Genomic DNA, 22,975 nt, shown 5'->3' on the forward strand with positions numbered 1-22,975 from the left:
GAACGAACTCAAAGAGTCATTAATTTATTATCACCGTTTTTATCTGCTTTAACGCTTCCCTGCCTTCTTTTTCTTTGCTTTCAGTCTGATTCTTTCTCAGTTTGGTCGGTTCCTTCAACAGCATTGCTAACGTTTGTAACACCTGCCTGAGACCGTCTGGTCTACATCAGCATGAATAACGTTTGATGTCTTTCCACACTTTTGATTCGATGATTGTTAAATATATAGCAATCTTTTAATATTTCTATTTTTCTTCTTGAAAAGTGAACTTTTGTTTTATATGTTATGTTTAATATAACTTTCATATATCAAGCTTCAGCTAAATCAACGAAACCCACTCCTATTAAGTCCTTTGCTTCACATTTTACAAGTGTTGCTTGAACATGAATATTACATTAAAAAGAACAGTCAGGTGAAATTGAAGTATTTGTAATAAACAAAAACATGTAACTATATATAAATCTCCCTCAGTGCAAAGAAACACGACAATAAAGGACACTAGCCACACTACCAATTCTGTTGACTCTCTTTTCATCTAAATCCTCCCCCAAAAAAATAACTTAATAGTCCAAAAAACAGAACTTTTATTACAAATGGATTCAAATACTTGAATGAATCTGGTTCAAGAAAGAAAGAACGTTGTCACCTCTCCATAGTAGCCATTCCCATAAATTGTAATCTCTACTGACGCGGTGTAAGCACTGCAACAACACACACAAACAAACCAGAAAGATCACTGAGTTACAAAAAAAAAATTTATAGAAGAACAGACACGACCGGACAGTGCGAGTAATCAAAAAAGGATGAAGCAGATACTCAGTTTCAGGAACCTAAGTCAGGTCGGGGCTACAACTACTTGGTATCATGTTCCTAAAGAAAATGCATCATGATCATTTGGGGAATCAAAATTAATCACCAGAAGACAAAAAAAATTTAAGACTCTTTCGACATTGGCCTTGACTAACTTGCTATTTTAGGCTGATGGGTTTCCTTCACTATTCGTACCCCACTCTTCGTCAGCCTCACTTCCGTTGACAAGCACAGCTCCATTGGTTGAGTCACCATCAACAACCTCTTCTTGTTCCTTTTCTTCGTGATGAGGTTCCTCTACATCCTCATCGTTCTTCTCTTCATCTCCGTTTTCTTCTGCTACTACCTCCTCCTGAGAAGAAGACAAAAGATTCAGCTGTTTGATTAACAAATTACGCTGTATAAATGAAAGGGGTCACCTCGTGATCCATATCTCCATTTTCAAGTGATTCCTCTTCCTCAACTTGCAAGTTTCTAAAGGCTTCCACGAGGGTCATGGAAGATCTATCAGCTTGGCTAGGATAATCTTCTGCAGCTGTATAAACTCCCCTGCGTAAACCAAGAATAGTCAGATTACATAGAGGTCTAAGAATCATACTGTGCAGAAATATCAGCAGGTACTGATGATACTCTGATTGATTACCTAGTCTCTGAAGCTTTAGCCTCGACAGAGAGAGCAACTTGCCAATCTTCAAAAAGATTTGAGTACTCCTCGGGATCAGCCAAAGATTCTGCCGCTTTTGAATTAATCTGTACAAAGTGATAGGCAACTTTAAACCAAAACAATATTTCTCCATGACCACAAATCCACATACACTGACTATAGGATCAAGGAGAAAAAAACCTTGCTGAGATCTTTCCTCCAAAGAGCTACTATCTCAGATACTTTGCTTGGAAGATAAGATCTTGCCATCAGAGCAGCTTCAGGTATCCGGTTGCTGGAGAAAGAAGATATCGTCGCACAGATAAGCAAAGGTCAAGGAATTTAATTTTCAAAAACTTCCAAGTGAATACTACTAATGAAATACCTCTCTACCAATAAGTCCAAACAATCTTCCAATCTACCCAGCATGAATAGGCAAAGATAGGCGACATTGTTCTTCCCTTGTTCTTTAGCAAGTGTTGAAAGTTTTGACACACCTTCAGCATCTCCGATAGAAGAATAAAGTAGCAACAAACCACTCAAATCCATCGCATATTTCATGCATTCCTCTGCCATTTGTAGCTGCCATGATGACATACAAATGCAACGAGTTAGCCGGAAATCCGCACATCAGAGACAAAACCATGGAGCAAGAAACAGGTATTCTTTTAAGATGATGTTGCTCTCTGCTCTCACTCTATCGAAATAAACTCAGAATCATAATGTAAATCATAATAGAAAAGATGTACCTTCCCGGAAGACATGGCTAACTCTCCTAATTGCTTCCACTTTGACTCGCTCTGTGCTTCTAATGCGATTTCCTACAAGCAAATCATCAAAAATACTTTAATATACCGCCGCTATAAAAGAAGCAAAAACGCATATTAATCATTACACATTAAATCATACCTGCGCAATTTCAAGTCTACCCAGTTGTATGGCCAACTCAAATCTGTAGTCTGGATCTGTCGCAATCTCCAGAGCTTCTTCAACCATTCCTCGTGACTCCAAGAAATGAGCAGCACTGATTTGAAAAAGAAAAAAAGTCGGAAAAAAATTCATAGATATCCACAAAACAACCATAGATTTGCAGCAATGTTCAACATCAGACTAAGTAGATCTAGACACCACATATTTCTAAGAGAATAATCCTTGTATTACTTCCTAAAGAAGCAGAGGACTCATTAAACTATAATACTGCCAAAGACATCACAGAACAAAAGACTAAGTACCATAAATAATGAACCGCATATAAACAAAAATAAGTTTAGATACAAATTGATAACTATTACTTGTTATGCTGATCTTTAGGAATTGTAGGTAGGATTTCACTAGCTTTTTCTAGATCACCTCGCATCACAAGAGTCTTGTACTCAATGAGGCTTAGCAGCAACGTGTATCCTATAACACTGCATCCCCAAAAAATACAAGAGAACAGATATCAGAAACTAAGCCAATCTGAAATAAACACACCAAAACTAGGCAGGCACTTACTTGAATTCTTTGTCTACAAGGAATACCCGACTTTGATTTGCAAGATAGCCCAACAAATACATTGGGCGGTCCAAATGATACATAGTGGTTACCTAGTATTAAGATGTTAGCAACTACCATCAGAGTGTGTTCATAACAACAGTCAAATTAAAGTAAGCAAGAGATATGCACCTCTCCTCCGACACAGTAGTTAAGCTTCGAGGAAGAGTTGTTGTAAATGAAACAGTCACCAACCCATATACCTGTCCTAACACGTTCATCGTTCTCATGGAGAACCTCAAAAGCATCCTCAATACCTTCTTCCTCGGTAGATCTTCCACTATCAAAATGTGAGGAGACTAGCTCGCGCTGTAAAATAGGAACACCATAGTAAGCACTTGGAACAGTCCAAGAACTGCATAAAGAAATTCTCAGATTAAGAGTCTATGTTTGACAGGATCCTCACGTTGTATTTCAAGATGTAGAATGACGTGTCACTAGCAATGGCTACTAAATCACCACTGTCAGCCCAATAAAGATTCTGCAAACATTACAGGCAACAATAATAAGAGTTGGAGAATAAATAAACGACGACAACCTCCAACTGAAGCTAATGACATCAACTTCCACTATATCAAATATGCCACTAAGTAAACTTCTCAGAACAAACAGAGCCAAGTTAACTTCGATACCTTTACAGTGACGTCAATACGTTGAATCAGCCTACATTCAGTCCAATCATAAAAGCAGATGAAATCATTTGAACACATAGCTAATAAGGTTCCTCCAAAGATCTTCTCAGCAGAGAAAGTAGGGCGGATACTCCTTTTTTCCTGTACACATCATTTGTGAGTGAGCTAGATCCGAAAAAGCTATCTCCATGACAAGTAACAATAATAACCATAGGAACATGCTCTAACGAAACTTCTAAGAACATATACCAAGGCGAATCCGAACCTGGAAATTTTTGCTAAATGTCTTGATCTTTGATGAGCTTTCTCTAACCGCACACTCCCCCTCAGACGACCAAACGAATTCCAGTCCAGAACCAAATGACCTATTTCTCCAAGCCAAAGCCGTGTAGATGATATACTCTCCGTCTCCACAAACTACGACAAACCTCCCATTCGGATTGTGCTTCAAGCTCTGAGAGTCAGAATACCCACACATGAGACACAGATAAGCCGAGAACAAATATATATTCTGAAGATGACACGGCTCAACAGTACCCAGCAATGCAAAAATCTTTTGCTTAGGTAAACTATATAATTCCCTAAAACATCACAAAACCATTGGACCAAATGCTGAATAATAACCACTCACTTGTGGATATAGATCACAAGTCCCCAGCTCTTTAACAGCCAAGGGCAACCTTTCACCATCAGTAACCTATGGCAGAGAAGAAAAAAACAGCATCAGCCAAACAAATAAACAACAAGGTAATCTGATGACACAGTGTAAGAGTTACAAGTACGGCCTATACCTCGTAGTCTGCACCAATACTTTTGATGTTCGCAGTCTGAATTTCATTATGCTTAGCCCATATGATTTTCCCAGTATTGTCCATGCTAGCGACGGGAATTTCTCGTCCAAGTTTAACCATGATGGTTCCTTCATCATATCCGATCACAACCCTATGAAGTGAAAACAACAAGGTTTACGGTTACTCAGGACAACTTAATGGAGTACTAAAAACAAGTCGTGCTCTCAATATCTAAGAATCCTAATCTTTACAAATTGTCAAAGTTAACAACCACAAGGGTGTCGATCAACTGAGATAGAACATTACTCCCGTATAACAATTCTGATAAGCATCGAGGTATTAATAAGAGGGAGGAAAAATTCAAAAACATACCGACGAGAACTTTTAATGTAACCAATGGCCCAAACTCTCTCGAGGCCATAATTTAATGTGTTCTCTAGCCTGCAAGAAAAAACATAGACATTAGGAAATTTGGATTACAAACGTAAGGACAATATAAGACACTGGTAATCAAGGAAAGGTGCACAAGAATGAAGCCAAACTGAAAATGACTTAGGTAGGGCACACAGGAAGCATCAAAATATTAAAATGTCTAACAAAGAAAAGAGTTCATATTATAATACCTGTACGTAGTTGCATGCCAGATGCGGACGGTGCCATCTTCGGACCCTGTGATTATAATTGGAAGCTCTGGATGGAAGCATACTGCCGATACATTGTGTGTGTGTCCGTCTAGTGTCTGGACACAACTTTTTGTTTGGTAGTCCCAGACCTGAGTCACCAAATTCAACTAGTAAATAACCTGAAAGCACATAAATGTCCAGTAGAAACGTCTCATCTAACAAAGCAGTGAACATGAAGCAGACCTTAGCAGTGTGATCATCAGAGCCAGTAATTAAGTAGGGCTTGTCACCACCGGTGAAATAATCTACACAGTTTACTCCTTTCTGATGGGCATCCAGTGTAAAATTTGGGTCGGGAGAACCAAGATTCCAGATCTGAAGATGAACAAGCACGTAAACATAGAATGAGCTAACACTTTTCATAGCCTTAATGCAGACTAAGCCATAATTAAAGTACAAGCAACGACCATTTCGCTACCTTTATGGTACGATCAAGTGATGCACTAGCAAAAGTGTTGGTGTCTTTTGGATTAAATGTGACTTGCATCACATAGTGCGAGTGTCCCTCGAATATCTGAGTACAAGCCCAACCCTTTTCCCAGTCCCAAAGCTTGATAAGCATATCATCAGAAGATGACAGCACATATGGTAAGGTTGGATGAACAGCCACACATCTAATGTAGTCTGAATGAGCCTCAAACACTTTAACCTTGTCCATGGTATTGTAATTGTATACGCGGATATACAAATCATCAGCTCCTGCCACAACCCATTGCTTTCGTGCTATAAACTTGGCTGACCGAACTGCAAAGTCATAATACAAGAAATCAGCATAAGTAACAAACTAGACAAGACTACATCGTACATACACAATAAGAAGAAATAAAACTAAAACATTATAGCTAAAGAAGCAGAAGAAAGAAAGGCGTATACCTGGTAAGTCGGTCACCTCGAAAGACTGTGCCATCACCTGAGGATTATCAAGCAAGATTCAAGTTAGAGTAAGTTCCAGACTGCAAAACCTCATCGAATACAGAAAGAAAAATAATCTCTCAGTTGCTCGTTTGAGTCATTCCTTATCACAAACTAGTTCGTTGAAAAATATGTGCATATGAAAACAGATAGAGAAATTAAATTATTTACCCACCTGTGTCTGGTAATTCCATATACACAAGGTTCCAGAATACAAACTTGCTAGAATCCTGCAAGATAATGTGATATAAGTCTCCAAAAAAAATGAAGGATACCAAGTGGTCGTGAAACTTGTCTTTCAATCAATAAAAAAAAGATGCATGAGAGCCAAATCAGAATCTTGAAAATTACCATGGTTCTGTAGGATGAAGATCCACAGATTTCACTCTCTCAGACCTTTGAGCAAATTTTTTCTGATCCAAAAAAAAAAATCGAAATATATCAAACAAGACTTAATGATGTAAAAGAAATCAGCAAATGGATTAAAGTAAAATCAATACCTTGATCTCGAGTCTGAGAGGCTGTTTCAACAAACAAACAAACAAACAAAAAGAGAAAGCAGTAGTCAGTACTAGTACTCAACTACAAATAAGATCACTAAACTAAAAGCACATTCATATGCATCCAATCCAGATCCTTAATTCCAATTCCACAAAACCAAAATGATCTAGAGAGACTACACTCGATTCCATGCCACATCGGGTGGGTGGGGCAGTAATGCAAGACGAAAGTTTTCAAAAAATGAAATCGAAGTGAAACATGCGATCTGAGACAACACGATCTCTCATTCACTCTAACTAACGCTAGAGGAAATCGAGATCGCATCGTACGTACACAGATTTCACTGCGAGAGATCTAAAGAGAGGAGAGATTTACAGTACTCACCATGTTTGCAGATTAACCTGCAGTAGAATGTCTAGCTGTGTGCCCTTCAGATCTCGTATTATCGCTTAAAATCTGTAAAATCGGAGATCGGAGAACGAACGATGTTGTTGTTACTTCTTGATCTTGTGTGATAACAAAAGAAAAAAAAATATTAAAATGGAAAAAATCCGATTTTTTGCTCGACAATTACGAACGACTAAGATATTTACGTAACTGCCATTACATGTTGGGCTCCTCAAAGGCCCATTATATTTATTAATCTTTTCGGGAAGAGCCCATTTTAATAGAAAGAGGCTAGGCGAATTTTGAATAAATGTTCTTAGATGGAAAATACCAAACCAAGTATTGTTGTAAACTTTGAAACTCGTAAATCCATTTCTCACATTACCTACTTGAAGTGCTCAAAGCCTCCTTATAAGCCCTTTTATTGATACACACTGTCAGCGAGCTTTCTTGGACTTGACTTTTAGGCGTGAAGACTGAGCCAATGTTTTAGATTTCTTAGCTTTCAAGGTGAAAGACTACGGTTTTCAAGAAAACCCTAATTATGGATTACTGGATACGAAAAGAAAGCATAAGCGAATCGATTGAAACAGCCTCCCAAGTTTAGAATCTTCTACAACAAATAACCAATATAATATACCTAAAACCTAAAGTAATCAATTAGATTATTATACCGTCCATAACGGACCGACCGCATAGCGCAGTGGATTAGCGCGTCTGACTTCGGATCAGAAGGTCGTGGGTTCGACTCCCACTGTGGTCGTCGTTTTTATTCTTTTTCATAAGTCTGCTTTGGGAACATTATTCTAAATGCAAACTTATGAGGAAATCTTCTTTAGCCTTTCTTTCTACATTACGAAAAGCCTAATTTTTGGAGGGTTTCAAAACTTAAACAAGACACAACTTTCTTTTTCAACACAACATAAACTTTCTTGGCTAAATTTTGGCTACTAAGTTTCAAAAAGGAAAAAAATTTATTGTGTTTACTACATTTTTCATTTTTCTTTTTCAACACAAATAACTATTATTGTATCAGATCATAGTATCAATGAAAACATACATTTTCTATTCAATATTATCAGTAAACATTATTTTCATAGTTTACTTACTAGACATGCTACTATAAACAATTTAACACTAACCTTATTTTCTAAGTGAATTTGGAAATTTTTCACTCGTAATGGAATGAAGTCATCGACATTATCACAGATTCTGCGGAAAATACCTCTGTGGCTGCTCAGATTACACTCCCAAGCTACCACAGTACCACATTCATGATCTATGGAAAGAAAGAAAAAATATATAAGGCATGGAAATAACATATTTCACAACAGATACTTCTTAAAATCATTGACAAAACGTTTGAAATTGTCACAACTTGCTCAGAAAATAGAGGATAAGAGATTTTAACACATGATTAACACTTGGTTTTTAGATCGATTTCAAGTTGTAAAAATCCAAGACAAAATAAAAATTAGATGCACTTATTAATACAATAAATGATTTTTATGAATAAAATTTTACATTTCTTCAAAAAAAAGAAGTATAAATTGTCCTCTATATATCATCTTATTTTGAATGTCAAAGTCCCAACACACTCGAATCCAATCTTAATAGTGGATCTACAAATACACAAATCATGTCAAATTGTACTCTACCATGTTTAGAGTTCATGTAATCAAAACTTAGAAATAAATAATCTGATATGATATTATGTATTCATCGATAATAATCGATTCTGACGTTAAAAAAAATATGATATTATGTAAGCTAAAAAGCTAAGTCTATCTAAACAAATATGAGTGACAAAGAGAAGCTTAAAGAGAGAGGAAGTATGTCGTAATCGACCCACTCTCACCGCTTATCCTCTCCAATCACTTCATTTCATCTTTACCATATAATTCTTCAAACTTTTTTGTTTCATATAAAGAGTATGGTCCACCCTTTCATATGGGTTCGTTCTCATTTATCAGCAACAAAAGGAAGAAAATCTTCTCTTTCCTTTATAATCAAGAAACTTGTGGAACAAAACTTGCAGAACCAAAATTTGCGATTGATCCAAGTATTTTTCACATTCAAAGAATCTATAATAATCATGATCGTAATTGTAACCAATTAATCAAAATCTAATAAAATAACTCCACAATAAGTATTTTAACTACTGTGTAATTAAATAAATTAGTGTGGGTTGTTTTTCCAACAAATCTTCCATATATCTTTTATAATATGAATTATATATGTAAATTAATGTTTAATGAATGCAAATTTAGTTTAAAATTATGTTATTTAAATATGATAAAATAACACAATAATAAATGTATTTAAAATTATGTAAATATGTGGTATTATGAATTGTTGAATATATAGAAATATTTCACTGGATTTAATTTAATATCTAATTTTTATTATTTTAAAAATGTTGTTATTAGTTATCTAATTACAATAAATACATTTATATATGGTCCCTTTATATATTATAAATTTATATTACACTAAAACACACAGGAAAATTATAGAAACACCAAAGCTATAAAATTTATTTAATATAAAATTATACAGTAATACTCTTTTTAAACAAAATTTTTAAAATTTAAAATTTAAAAATATTTACTAAAATAATTTAAATAGTAGATAATGATTTTGATATTATTAGCTATTAAGAACTTTTCTTTTGTCAACTAGCTATTAAGAACTTAATCCATTAGATTATCCTTCCTTCCAATTTATTAATTATACACATATGCACTAGGACAAATTTCTGACCTCATGGTTTTTGTACAAACTCAAGACGTGCACCAAAACCATTAGCCACGTGTAACGTTTATAAGCTATGGTTTGGCAAGACGTATCATCTACACAATACTAAAGGATAAATATGCAATTACAATATTTTAAAATTCCAAAAGAGGTGACCAGTATTTATGCTCAGCCTTCTCTTCTTATGGCAAACCACACACATAATAAGAATCTTTAATCATAATCGAGTGAACAAAAATGTGCTACAAAAAGATTCTCCCTCTTGTTATTCCACCGGAGAGCTTCCACGAAAACATGCCGGCAGCAGTGGAAACAGAGGTGGGAGCCGCTGTCGGTCACCGTGCCGGTGGTGGTGAAAAGAAGATGTGTGTGTGTTCACCATCGACGCATCCAAGATCTTTCAAGTGTAGATATCATCATCATGAATATCAATGGATTCCTTCTTCTTCCCTCCACAAATGACACATCATCATGTCATCAACAACTATAGTTTTATTTTCATGGTTATATTTATTACTTTAATCAAAGTAGAATCGTGAAGTTTACCAAAAAAAAAAAGTAGAATCGTGAATGTTCTGTTCTTTATAAAGTATATATCCTTCCTATCATTACAAAACGACGTTTTTATTCAAAGGTTTACAAGTCGACAGCAATCGTTTTTTTTTTGTCGACATTAAAATGTGGTTACTGTGGTTCTTGTGGTTCCTGTATAATTTGTTCTCTCTTAAATTACAAGATAAATAAAAATAAAGCTGATGTAGCGATGTTACGTGACGGATCAATCGACCCCAAGCATCAAACTATACATATCAAATTACATGAAAAATACCTTTTCAAAAAAAAAATTACATGAAAAAGCATGAATTAACAATGTAATTGGATTGATCGATTACTTACGATAATTTGTTTTATCTAAAGCTGAAAGAACATGAATTTTGATAAAATATCTTAATTTAATTTTAATGTACGTTCGGTCCAGTTTAGACAGAAATAATATCCAAAATCGTCATATGCATAGAAAAGCATTGGTGAAAATAGATATACATATATCTGCGCTTATTCCCTATATATTAATAGAAAAATATTTAAAAATTATTTACTTAATTTGTAGTAATTACAAAAAAATGTACAGAGTTGCCACTTAACTAAAATATCAATTAATCTTATGTGAAATTTTAAGAATTAATTGAAAATAATATTTGTCTAAAATCTAATTGATAGAAAACATTATATTAATCCAAAATATAAAAAGTGTATTTACTTCTTAAATAAAAATTACAAAATTACCTAATATAATTAATACATACGACAATTAGTGATTATAAATCATAAAAATCTGAGAACATTTTTACATCTTTTTCATTTTTTGTTTAATTTTATATTATTAAAAAATATTAACCATATAATAAAAATAACTACATTAATCATATAATAAAAATAAATATTTTTTTGTATTGGTCCCTTTTAAAATAAATTTTTGTCTAGACTACTGATCACAACCACCTTCTTTTCGAAGGTAGGCACATACGGGACTGCTTATATATAGTATCGCCATGAACAGAATTTGCAGGAATAGAAAAGGCAAAAATGACTCACCTATCGCAGCCCGAACCCGAGATTCCTCATCTTCCTTGCGGACCCCCTCATCATTAACACAAAACGTTCAGAACATTTATACTAAAAAATACATAATCTGAAATGTACATAAAATAACTTACATCATGTTGAACTTCTTTGAGAGTACAATGACGGTCTTTGATCTGGTTCTTGTCTCTAGTATCTCTGAATAAGCTCCTTCACCTTTCCTGGACATACCGCCTTGTTCATGTACATACTCTCGCTTAACGTGTTTGGAATTGGATGTTCCCCCCAGAAAAAAAACATATAATAATAATAATAATTCATGATAAGTCTCTAAGTATGCATGGAGGAAGAAGAAAATGGAATGTTCTAAGAAGGCATACATAATTGTTTGACAATTCAATGAGCAACATCAAGTGGAGTACTAAGATCGTATAGGGGCTGAATACAATAAGAGTTGACATCTTAAGATATGAAAACTTAAGTTTCAGGTAGAGATGTCAAATTGGACATATGTCCATGGTTCACCCATGTCCAAACCCATTTGGACTAAACCAAATTAGACCAACAAATAAAGATGTTCAATTGGGTTAAACCAATTAGATCCAAATCCAATAGGCTTAACCCAAATGGACATGGGCGGCCAAAAGATAAAAATCATAAAATTTTTATTTTGAAGAAAAAATTAAGTTTTTTTCTCCAAAATCGTAAATCAAGTTTTCCCGGCAAAACTGTAAATTGAGATTTTTAGCCAAAACCGTAAAATAAAGATTTCCCGCCAAAATCCTAAAATTGTGTTTTCGAGTTTTCTGGCCAAAACCGTAAAATCGAATTTTTCGGCTAAAACTGTAAAATCGAGTTTTCCCGCCAAAACCGTAAAATCAAATTTTCCCACCAAAACTGTAAAATCGAGTTTTTTCGCCAAAACCGTAAAATCGAGTTTTCCCGCCAAAACTGTAAAATCGAGATTTCCCGCCAAAACCGTAAAATCAAATTTTCCTGCCAAAACCATAAATCGAGTTTTCCCGTCAAAACCGTAAAATCGAGATTTTTCGCTAAAACCGTAAAATCGAGATTTCTCGCAAAAATCGTAGATATGCTTTTGAATTTTACAAAACATAATGGAATTATGTAAAAAATGATTTTTTTTTTATTTTAACACTGATTTTTTAATTGGGCCATGCGGAAAGCCCATTTGATATGGGTCAATTTGGTTTGGACAATTTGGTCTGGTACAATTTAGACTTAAAAAGTAATGTCCATTTGGACTGGTGTGTCCATTTGGACAGCCCAAATGAACCTGGACAGCCCAATTGACACCTCTAGTTTCAGGTAAAAGATAAACTACAAATGCAAGCGTCTTATTTTGCCAAAAATTAATTTTCATAGCGCACTAACATAGCTGAAAACATCAGATTTTTTATTTCAAGATCTGTTTTCAAGGACCTAAAGTTTAGAGAGAAAAAAAGATAATTTAACTATAGAGATGAGTTGAAAATAAATTAAGAAGGAGAAAAACATACTAAAATCCAGATGCTCTGAAATAAAGATTTGAGGAAATAAAATCATACCTTTGGATACATCCAACATTAAGCATTTTCTTCCAGCTGTGGCATCCTTTGGTTGCATCTTCACTTTCGAAACCTATAAATCACAAACCTTGATAGCTTGTATCAAGAGTCCCTCCAGAAACATGCTCTGAAATGAAAAGAAATAAACAAGTTAGAGAAATCTTCCATACATGTGTTAACTACTTTTTCTTCATTTCAAAATCGATATGCATGTTTTCGGTAATTGTACAATTATTGTAAAACCTTGACTTATAGCTCATTCTAATCATGTTTACATATTTTCACTTATGGAATCTAATGGCTTGATTCTTGAGATCCAAATCTATTACATTAAAACTGAAATATAAATATGAATTTATCTTTAAGACAATATATTCATTACGTTCTGTTACCAATTTACCATTGAAAAACTACCATATCCTAACTTTTAGTATTTATTATCTTTTTGTCAAATAAAAATATACCTAAATTGATTTACAAACTAATTAATGTTAACACTTTCCAAATGTTTCTAAATTTTAATAAATAGTCAGAAAATTTGATATTTAATTGTTATACCAAAAAATATTCTGTAAAAACAAATTTGTTGTTTATATGCAGTAATCTTATTTATTGTATCTATCCGTTGCATATAAACAAAAAAATTGTTTTGTGAATAATTTCATACTACCCAAAATTTTAAACATGTAAATGTTAAAAATATATACTACTGAAACTATATAAAAATATTAATTTATATAACTGTGAAACAAATATATGTGTAGATGTGCATGTTAAATTCTAGTTTTTACATTGAATGTCAATCACATAAGAGTAGATTCTCAAGAGGTAGTATATGATAATATTCTATTTTAATATGTAATGGCCATTGTTTGGAAACAAGAAACTAACCAAACTTTTGAATATTAAAAATTATCCTTATTTGTAATGTATATATTTATTCTTAAATATATGCATGCATAAATAATTGCGATGATGGTTTTTGGTGTTTTAAATTACAAAAAATGACATATTTTCCAAATTAGTCTTCATTAATAATACTTGTTTGGACAATCTTTACTATAGAATTAATTGTAATTAATTGAACTTAAATCAAACATTAAAAGGATATTTTTGTTTAAGAAACATCAAGTAAATAGAAAAAATGAGATTAAAGAACTATACATTCGTCCTTTTTGATAATGGATGATCGAGACACACAAAACAAAAAAAAACTTTTTCATCAGACAGATGTTTACAAAACAAACAAATATTTTTTCATGAGATTGAACTTTACAAAACAAACAAATATTTTGTTCTTTATCTTCTTCGTTCTAAGAACTACATAGATAATTGAATGGAAGATCACACCATTTACATGAATACTTATTAAGTAAATAACAAACATTAACAACAGATGACATATCGATGAACCATAAACGGAAAGTATGGGTATATTTTCAACGTAACTAAACTGTTAATACAATGAATACTAGTACTACAATCGCAATGGAATTTGTATTCTCACCATAATCATGAATTGTAAATACGTGAATACAATATATGCTTTGTTATATGTACTAGTATTAATTAATGGCAGAAGATGTTGTGTGAGGTACTTTAAACCAATAAAAGAAGTATAATTTCAAGATAAAATTTGGTTAATTATATTTGATAAATTTCATAATGATGTCTAGTTACACTAATTTATTTCAAAACTGTTATTCTTTTGTGTTACTATGGAGAAAAATAATACACGTCAAGCAAAACAGTAGTAATTTTTTACCTAATCTCTAGAATGCTTAGTCGAGTTTAGACTGATTTTAGATGGTGTAGACATTAATTAAATAAAATTATATCCATCCATGAATTCTGATTTTAGTAGAAGTTAAGTGGCTTATAGTGTTTAGCATCCAAATACATTCTAATTTGTTTTTAATCAAGTGTTATTGATCCACAGCTGGTCCTGAGATTTTGAAGGAGAATCAAGGAAAAAAAATATAGGCCAGAGATAATTAGACTTCCTCGATGAAATGATGAAGAACAATATAATTTTAGTCTCATAATCAATTTTGGTTTTTTTGTGATCCATTTCTCTGAGTCTCTTTTTATGTCTAGTTAGATCATCAAAGAGACTAAGGAGGGTCTATTGAATCAAATATTTTTAGAGATTTTGAGATTTTTGTGAAAATCTTATGTTATTCAACTAGTGATTTTAAAATACATTTTTTCCAAATCAAGTGCTATTCAATATAGGATTTATATAAAGTAATTGAAACTCACTTACTTTCCCCTGTTATTTAACAACCAATTTGTAAAAACTAAATCAAATCTGCTGATATTCAACTATAAACGCAATTTACTAAGAAAAAACTGTGACATAGATTGCAGAAGACTTGTCATTCAATTTTTAGTTAAAAATAGTGGAGATGTTATTTTAAGATACTTTAAAATTAATAAATTAATACATTCTGAATCTAATACTATAAAGTAGACATTCACTCTCTTCTTAGCCCTCCACGTCACTAAATAGGGAGAGGAGAGAGTGACACGTGTCATGAAATTAACAATTTGCAGTCGTTTCCTTTGGGCAGCTATCTAGGCTTCAAAATTATTAATTCATGATGGGTTGTGTAAAGTACTCGGTCCACCCACTATAGGAGACTCCGCCGTCGACATACAATACTTCATCGAAACCCTACTATGTTCATCTTCCTCATTGCAATAAACGGGAAATGTTTAGTGGTTTTTTTTTTGAAACTGAAACGTTTAGTGGTTGCGCTCCCTCATATACTGCCTTCGCCAGAAACTTTAACTATAAAAAGTATGCTTGAACCCGTGAACTGCATTAGTTCTTTCATCACATTCATAAGCTTTCTAAGAAATCAAAGTCGATAATGGTTAATTCCTATGTGTTCCTCGCCGGTCTGAAGGCTAGCTGCTGCTCCTCCACCACCGAGGTCCGTTTGCTTAGCTTTTGGGAAGCTATGATTGTTAAGCACAATGGCAAGGGACGACATGCTCCTCCTGGACACCAAGGTAAATCCGGCTTGACTATGTAGTGATTTTTGTTTTGTTTTTTAATCATATCTCGCATTGTTGGTGTTTTGGTTATGAAACGTTGAAATCTAATAGTAGTTCTTCACTAGAGATCATTTTTTCATGTATTCATTATCAATTTTTGTTTTGTCTTTAATCCTTCTCGCTTTGTTGGTGTTTTGATTATCAAACTTAACCTAATAGCTCTTCACCGGAGATTAATACGTTCATGTCTTCGTTAATCTCCAGAAGGTTTTGTTATCTTCAAATATTTGGGATATGATCATTGTTGTTATTGTTGATTCTGTTTCACTTTGTTCGTCTATTTTCATGCCTAAAATTCAAATAGTCCGTATACGGAGATCCATATGCTTATGTCTTTTGATTATAAAAAAATTAACAAGAGTTTTAGTTTATTGTTAATGATTAAAATATTTATTTCGTTTGTTTATGTTTCCATTTCGTCATATATTGCAGGCGACTCCCACCCAAGACACCGTGAGTTGAACACATTCAGGCATCTTTTCAATGTCGGTTAGATGTTCTCTGTAAGCGGCTTTGACGTAACACAGAAATATTTGAACGTCAAGCTGTCCGACTCTCCTGACTCGATCCGGTTCAATAATGAGACGCGTTTCACCAATTCCTCAAGAACGTTTAAGGTCCCGCAATCACGATGAGTTGCTTGGTCTAGCAAACACCAACACCCATCTTCCAGGTAACCCTCTTTTTTTTGGCAAGTTTATCATTGATCGACCGGAATCTTGGGTGAGAGTGAAGGTATTTTGTAATTTATATGTGAAGTCTTATATATTTATTTCTTTATAAACATCATCCTCAGAACTCCTAATAACACCAGAAACTTCTTGTTCGCTAACCCATATATCCTTCCCGCTATGAGTTGATTGATAAATTTGTGCAGGAGGATGGGCTAACTGAAACATTCCTCTGTGCCTGTCCCATTGGTTAATGCCTGATGGATCAGGTAACAATCATTAAAACCATAACTATGTCTTCATGTATCACATTAGTAAGAAACCATGTGAACTTGCAGGGTGAAACTTTTGATTCAAAGTCAATTGACCTATATATGTCTTCACCTAGGAGCGCTCACGAAGAGGGTGAAAGAGGCTTTTAAAGATCTATGTGAGAAACAAGAGAAGCTACTGGAGGATACATCTATGGAGTATGTTCACGCAGAGCGAGATGCAGCTGTGAAATGGCAGAGAATTTATGATATTGAGGAGAAGGTGCTGAAACAAAGATCGAAACTACACTGGTTGCAAGTTGGAGATAAGAACAATAAAGCTTTTCATAACGCTGTAAAGGTCAGAGAGACAAGAAATGCAATTCGAGAAATAAAGTGTCCTGATGGAAGTATTGTATCTACTCAAGAAGATATTAAAAAGGAAGCTGAGAGATTCTTCAATGATTTTCTTACTTATGAGCCGATGGATGTAGAAGCGAAGTCAGTTGAGGATATTCAGAACATTATCCCTTTTCGATGTAATGAAGCAGAAAGAGAGAGGCTTATAAGAACAGTCACAGAGGAGGAAGTCAGAGAAGTGGTTTTCAGAATGCCGAGCAATAAATCTCCAGGTCCAGATGGATTCACAAGTGAATTCTTCAAAGCCTCTTGGAACACAATTGGTAAAGACTTCACTGTTGCAGTACAATCTTTTTTTAGCAAGGGCTTCCTACCGAAGGGTTTGAACTCTACAATTCTAGCGCTTATACCCAAGAAAGACAGTGCACAGGAGATGAGAGATTATAGGCCGATCTCATGCTGCAATGTGTTATACAAAGTGATATCAAAGATCATTGCCAACAGATTGAAAGGCACACTTCCTCAATGTATTTCGTATAATCAATCTGCGTTCATCAAGGATAGACTTCTGGTAGAAAATTTGTTATTGGCAACGGAGATTGTAAAAGATTATCACAAGGAGGATGTTTCTCCCCGTTGTGCAATGAAGATCGATATCGCAAAAGCTTTTGATTCAGTTAACTGGCCATTTCTGCTGAACACTTTGAGGGCTTTAAATATGCCCGAGGAGTTCATACATTGGATCAAGCTTTGTGTCTGCACTGCTTCCTTCTCAGTTCAGGTGAATGGTGAGCTTGCGGGGTTTTTTCAGAGTAAGAGAGGGCTGAGGCAGGGTTGTGCACTATCCCCTTATCTGTTTGTAATATGCATAAATGTGTTATCCTGTATGTTGGACAAGGCAGTTGAAAGGAAGCAGATTGGATACCACCCTAGATGCAAGAATATTCTCCTATCACACCTATGTTTTGCTGATGACCTGCTAGTATTCACTGATGGAACCAAGAGATCAATTGAAGGGGTCCTTAGAGTGTTTAATGAGTTCGCTAATATGTCTGGTCTGAAGATTAGCTTGGAAAAATCTACTTTATATACTGCGGGGATTCAAGAGAGTGCTGAGAAGGACATACTCACGACCTTCCCGTTAACCGGAAATTTGCCGGTACGCTACTTAGGACTCCCACTCCTAACCAAGCGCATGACAGTAAGTGACTATCTACCACTTGTTGAGAAAGTCAGAAAGAGAATGAGTTCTTGGACAGGAAGACTCTTGTCGCATGCAGGCCGCTTACAACTTATCAAATCTGTAATAACAAGCCTAGCTAATTTTTGGATGGCAGCATTCAGGCTCCCTGGAAGTTGCTTAAAAGATATTGAAAGTCTCTGTTCTGCTTTTTTATGGTCAGGTCCTGACCTTAAAACTACTAAGGCAAAGATCAGTTGGAAAGATATCTGTTTTCCAAAGGAAGAAGGTGGCTTGGGACTTCGGCCATTAAAAGATCTGAACAGAGTTTATGGACTGAAGCTTATATGGAGACTGACAGCAGAATCTTCACTGTGGGTACGTTGGATTCAGTGTTATCTGATAAGGAAAAATTCATTCTGGTCTATAAAAGAAACTACTAGCTCAGGATCTTGGGTTTGGAGAAAATTGCTTAAGCTAAGAAATACTGCAAAGCAGTTTATCAAGAAGGAAGTCAGAAATGGTGATCACACGTCTTTTTGGTATGATAGATGGTCCAAGTTGGACATCATAAAAGAGCTTCTTGGAGAGAGAGGTTCACTTGATTTAGGCATTCCTGATCATTACACTGTTGCAGAAGCTAAGAAAAACAGGAGGAAAAGAAATCACCGAGTAGATATACTGAATCGGATAGAGGAAGAGATCAGTAATCTAGAAATTTTCCAAGATGAGGATGTTGCATTATGGAAGCATGCGGATGGAAAATTTCTGAACAAATTCTCAACAAGCAAAACATGGGATCAAGTTCGTGAGAAGAGGCCTGTGTGTAATTGGTACAAGGGAGTGTGGTTTCCTCAAGCAACTCCTAAATATGCTTTCATGATGTGGATTGCCATAAAAGGAAGATTACAGACGACCGATAGAATGCAGCAGTGGAACAATTCCATAAACACAGCTTGCGTTCTTTGTAATGATGCACCAGAGTCGTGTGTTCATCTGTTTTTTGGTTGTAGATACTCGGGAGCAATTTGGAGAAATCTGGCAGAAGGACTTATGCAGGATAGTTTCACTGTGATATGGAACGATCTGATTGAAATGGTCTCGAAAACATGGCTGTCACCCATCAAGACTTTCATTCTCAGATATGCTTTGCAAGCCACAATGCATACAATATGGTGGGAGAGAAATGCCCGCAGACATGGAGAGAAGCCTAGAGATATTAATAGCTTAACGAAGTTGGTGGATAAGAATGTGAGACTGAAGCTTCTTTCAGTTAGAAGAAAGGGGAATTATTATGAAGAAGGGCTGATAACTTGGTTTGGAACAAGAGCTTGAAGAAACAGGTTTTATTTGCTGGTTTGAAGGTTGATAAGTTCTTTGAAGAAAGCAGTAGTAGAAGATTTGGTCTTTAAAAATTGTCCCCTAGCTATGAGATTCTTACTCTTTTTCCTCCATTAGAGTTTTGTCCCAATTGGGTTTTCTCTAATGAGGGTTTTAATGAGGAGAATCTCATGGCATTTCCAAATTTGACTTGTGTCACATGGTCAAATTTGAGGGGGAATGGAGTTTTTGAAGTAGTTGTGAATAGAAGAAGCTAGCAAGATGTGAAGAGAAAGATGTTAGGATTTAAATTTCTTTGGTTTTGTTCTTTTATTTGTTCAAATATGATGCACTAGTTGTAAAAAAGTTTTGATTGAATAAATTTTACATTCATTCAAAAAAAAAAAAAAATATATATATATATGTCTTCACCTATATATAAATACTCCAGTTTCTTTCAGGCACCAAATTTTCTAGGCGAATCCTTAGGCATTAACAACGATAACAACTCCGTTTACTGGAGGAGAAGAAGGAGATAGTGAGAACAATAATGATATGACAAAGGAGGTGAAGAGCGAGAACAAGCAAGACAAGCTAAGAAGTAGAAAGCTAACGGATGAGACATATTGCGGTCTATAGGAATAGGAAGCAAATGAACGAGCATCTTTGTGACCTCGAGTTTCTTATGTCTGGATCTTACCTTCAAAGGGTATCATGATAACGCATATACATCTTTTTTGTGATTGTATTCATTATCTTAAAATATTTTTATTATGCATGTATATGACAGGGAGATCAAGCGTCAATCATAGGTGGAGCAATAGAGTTTGTGAGAGAGCTGGAGCAACTTCTACATGTCTAGAGTCACAAAAGCGTCTGAGAATTCTGAGAGAACCGGTAATAGGAAAATTGGGGACATGAACAAGACAATGACTTCTTCTTCACCAATAGCTTCAGTTGCTAACGCGCTAATTAATACTAGAGGGTATAGGAGCAGGGCTCCGGGAAGAAACAGATGAGAAGAAGTCGTGCTTGGCTGATGTGGGGGTGAAGCTGCTAGAGTTTGATGCCATGATCAAGAAACTTTCAAGAAGAAGACCAGGACAACCGATTAAGACTACTGCTGCTTTGGAGGATCTTTATCTCTCTATTCTTCACACTTACATGACTACCATGGAACAAACCGTCCTCTACTCCTTCACTGTCAAGGCAAGTTTCACCTTCGTACACACGGCGGCATTTAAACGTCCGAGTTATGGCTTCCCATTGATTCACACGACCAAGTAACTGTTCTTAGGTGTTAGAGAGCTTCTCGAGTATGAACGTTATGATAACCAAACTGGGTTGTATTGCAGCGATACTAATGTGGTTACTCGATTCATATGCTGAAATGAATTCTCAGATTTAGTTACTTTAAATATTCTGGAGTTTGTTGTTGACTCAGTTCGATAGCTTTGTTTTCATTTGAAATAAATAAATATATTTTTGGTTTAATTCACTTTAACAGAATCTCTTTCACACAAGGATCACACATAGCCTCGAGATGAATACCCAAATCGAACCAGCTTGGAACCATTTGATTTTGGTGCAGACTCGATTATACCCAAATTTGATGGTACATACAATCAAGTTTTTTGCTTTAGCCAATTACGTGTAGATCCATTATATATCAACAAAAATTAATAAAATATAAATAATTTACACATGCACTAGAAACTCTATATATAAATGAATAAACACAATAATTAATAAAAAAAATGGAAACAGTTTACACATGCACTAGGAACTCTATATATAAAGGGATAAACACAATAATTAATAAAAAATTGGTTCCAAGTTGAAAATGTATGGAATATGATATAACTCGATAGATAACTACGAAAATATCTAAATTTATGTAAATAATAGTCCACAAAATTAATTAATTAATATATATATATATAGACATAAATAATAATTTTATTTTATTCTAAAATCAGTTTCATCTCTAATTTTATTCACTTAAATTTTACGGTGTTATTTTCACTGAATTACATATAAAAACATTTGTATTGTATCATACAAATTAACATTTATAAACCATTCATGCCCATATATTCTTAATATACTTCTTTTGCAAATCATAACACAAAACACATGTAATGAAATTATACAATAACATAGTTATATACATCATATGATCATCAAATTCCGCGCGCAGCGCGGACCGCCTCTAGTATCAATATATATAAGCACATAACCGATGCATAGAAAAAGAGTCACGACTTGGTCGTAGTAGAGCTCTCGTTTTCAATTCCTCCTCACCAAGCCACCATTCTCTTCTCCGCATCACCACCACCTCCTTTCTCCTCCTCACCGAGCCACCACTGCATGTCTCTTCCGTTCAACACGCCATAGATGAGTTCATATTCGATTTTGGCCTTCCTTCTCTCTACCTAGCTAATCCTCAATGCCTCATCCACCTCTACGAGGCCAGTCATCAGCCTGGTTCCATCCTCTAACCGAATCACTGTATCATTGTCGTAGATTGTGTCTTCTCCTTCACTCACGTTGTCCCCGTCCTCCACAACTTCATGCTCAACTCAGTTGAAGGAACTTTTTTTCGAGAAAAAAAAAAGAAGGAACTGATTTCTAATGGATGATGCTAAAGGGAAGCTCTGCTTCGTCTCTCTTGACCACCACCGTTATCTCAATATTGCATGGTTTGGTCCTCTCTTTTTCTCTGTTCATCATTAGCATCAATCATTCATGTAGAAGTTAGAGACTCAAGAATATGATAGAACCATTAGCTCCACTCACTCAAAAACACAATTGTTTATAGTTATGCTAATGTTTATTCTCTTACGTTTGATATATGTAATCTTATTTCTAGATTATTTGCAATGATGATTCTTTATATAGTGTGATTCTGCTTTCAGCAATGAGTTCTGAGTCAATGACAAACAGACACACACACTCTGTTTTTGAGCAAGAAGAGGCAAAACATGGCGAAATGCTTGCAGCGAGGAAATATCAGTTCGGTACCAACTCAAATAAAATATCAAACTGGTCCATATATGTAGCTTTGATCCAAAAGAAACATGGATGTCGTGCCATTCTCTTGTTCTTGGTATTGCTTTAAGTTGGTTTCCACAAAAATGGATTTTCTCGATTCATACACAACATGTTGCTATAACTCGTTCAACGTCTGCCATTACCACCACCAAACTTAGCAGCTTTGGGTTTGGCACTCTTGGGAATATTGCCTTTTAATTCAGACTTCTGTTGCTTGGAAGCAAACTCGGTATTCTTTGCCTTCTTCTCGTCTTTGGTCTTCTTGGTTCTCGAAG

At 34.8% G+C, this 22,975-nt stretch overlaps 2 protein-coding genes, 1 non-coding gene and 1 pseudogene across 6 annotated transcripts in view; 3 read left to right on the top strand and 1 right to left on the bottom strand.

Annotated features, from left to right (window-relative positions):
- Nucleotides 1-22,975, top strand: part of LOC108820705 (60S ribosomal protein L37-2) — an 87,696-nt gene that overhangs the window by 53,246 nt on the left and 11,475 nt on the right. The gene's annotated exons all lie outside the window — the stretch shown is intronic.
- LOC108822609 (coatomer subunit beta'-2) lies at nt 414-22,642 on the bottom strand. Of its 4 annotated transcripts, none has more exons than XR_001944889.2 (25): nt 6,890-7,033; nt 6,505-6,525; nt 6,356-6,417; nt 6,180-6,234; nt 5,966-6,002; nt 5,511-5,836; nt 5,276-5,407; nt 5,033-5,181; nt 4,782-4,850; nt 4,410-4,560; nt 4,250-4,315; nt 3,884-4,072; nt 3,619-3,759; nt 3,393-3,467; nt 3,119-3,295; nt 2,948-3,039; nt 2,746-2,862; nt 2,363-2,477; nt 2,203-2,274; nt 1,839-2,035; nt 1,655-1,748; nt 1,454-1,560; nt 1,230-1,359; nt 917-1,162; nt 414-701 (listed from the first exon to the last, which is right to left on the bottom strand). XR_001944889.2 is itself a non-coding variant. In XM_056991705.1 (25 exons), coding segments are annotated over exons 1-24 (2,766 nt in total). In that variant the 5' UTR covers nt 22,641-22,642; the 3' UTR covers nt 414-701; nt 966-973. The 4 variants fall into 4 exon arrangements, 3 of the variants coding, with proteins under 3 accessions (XP_056847685.1, XP_018451229.1, XP_018451227.1); XM_056991705.1 differs by lacking the exon at nt 6,890-7,033 and adding an exon at nt 22,639-22,642 and having other exon boundaries at nt 966-1,162; nt 6,505-6,526; XM_018595727.2 differs by having other exon boundaries at nt 1,006-1,162.
- TRNAR-UCG (transfer RNA arginine (anticodon UCG)) lies at nt 7,582-7,655 on the top strand. The gene has a single exon. It is a non-coding gene; the product is annotated as a tRNA-Arg (tRNA).
- Nucleotides 15,423-21,144, top strand: LOC108820930 (transcription factor FAMA-like; annotated as a pseudogene).

This window comes from Raphanus sativus, chromosome 8 (assembly GCF_000801105.2).
Source record: "Raphanus sativus cultivar WK10039 chromosome 8, ASM80110v3, whole genome shotgun sequence".
Lineage (NCBI taxonomy): Eukaryota > Viridiplantae > Streptophyta > Magnoliopsida > Brassicales > Brassicaceae > Raphanus > Raphanus sativus.

Excerpts from the sequence above, each read along its gene's own strand:
- LOC108822609 (XM_056991705.1), bottom strand. Across the intron at positions 2,275-2,362 it reads GTAGACTTGAAATTGCGCAG|GAAATCGCATTAGAAGCACA; the intron begins GTATGATTTAAT and ends ATTTGCTTGTAG. Across the intron at positions 1,561-1,654 it reads GGAGGAAAGATCTCAGCAAG|ATTAATTCAAAAGCGGCAGA; the intron begins GTTTTTTTCTCC and ends CACTTTGTACAG.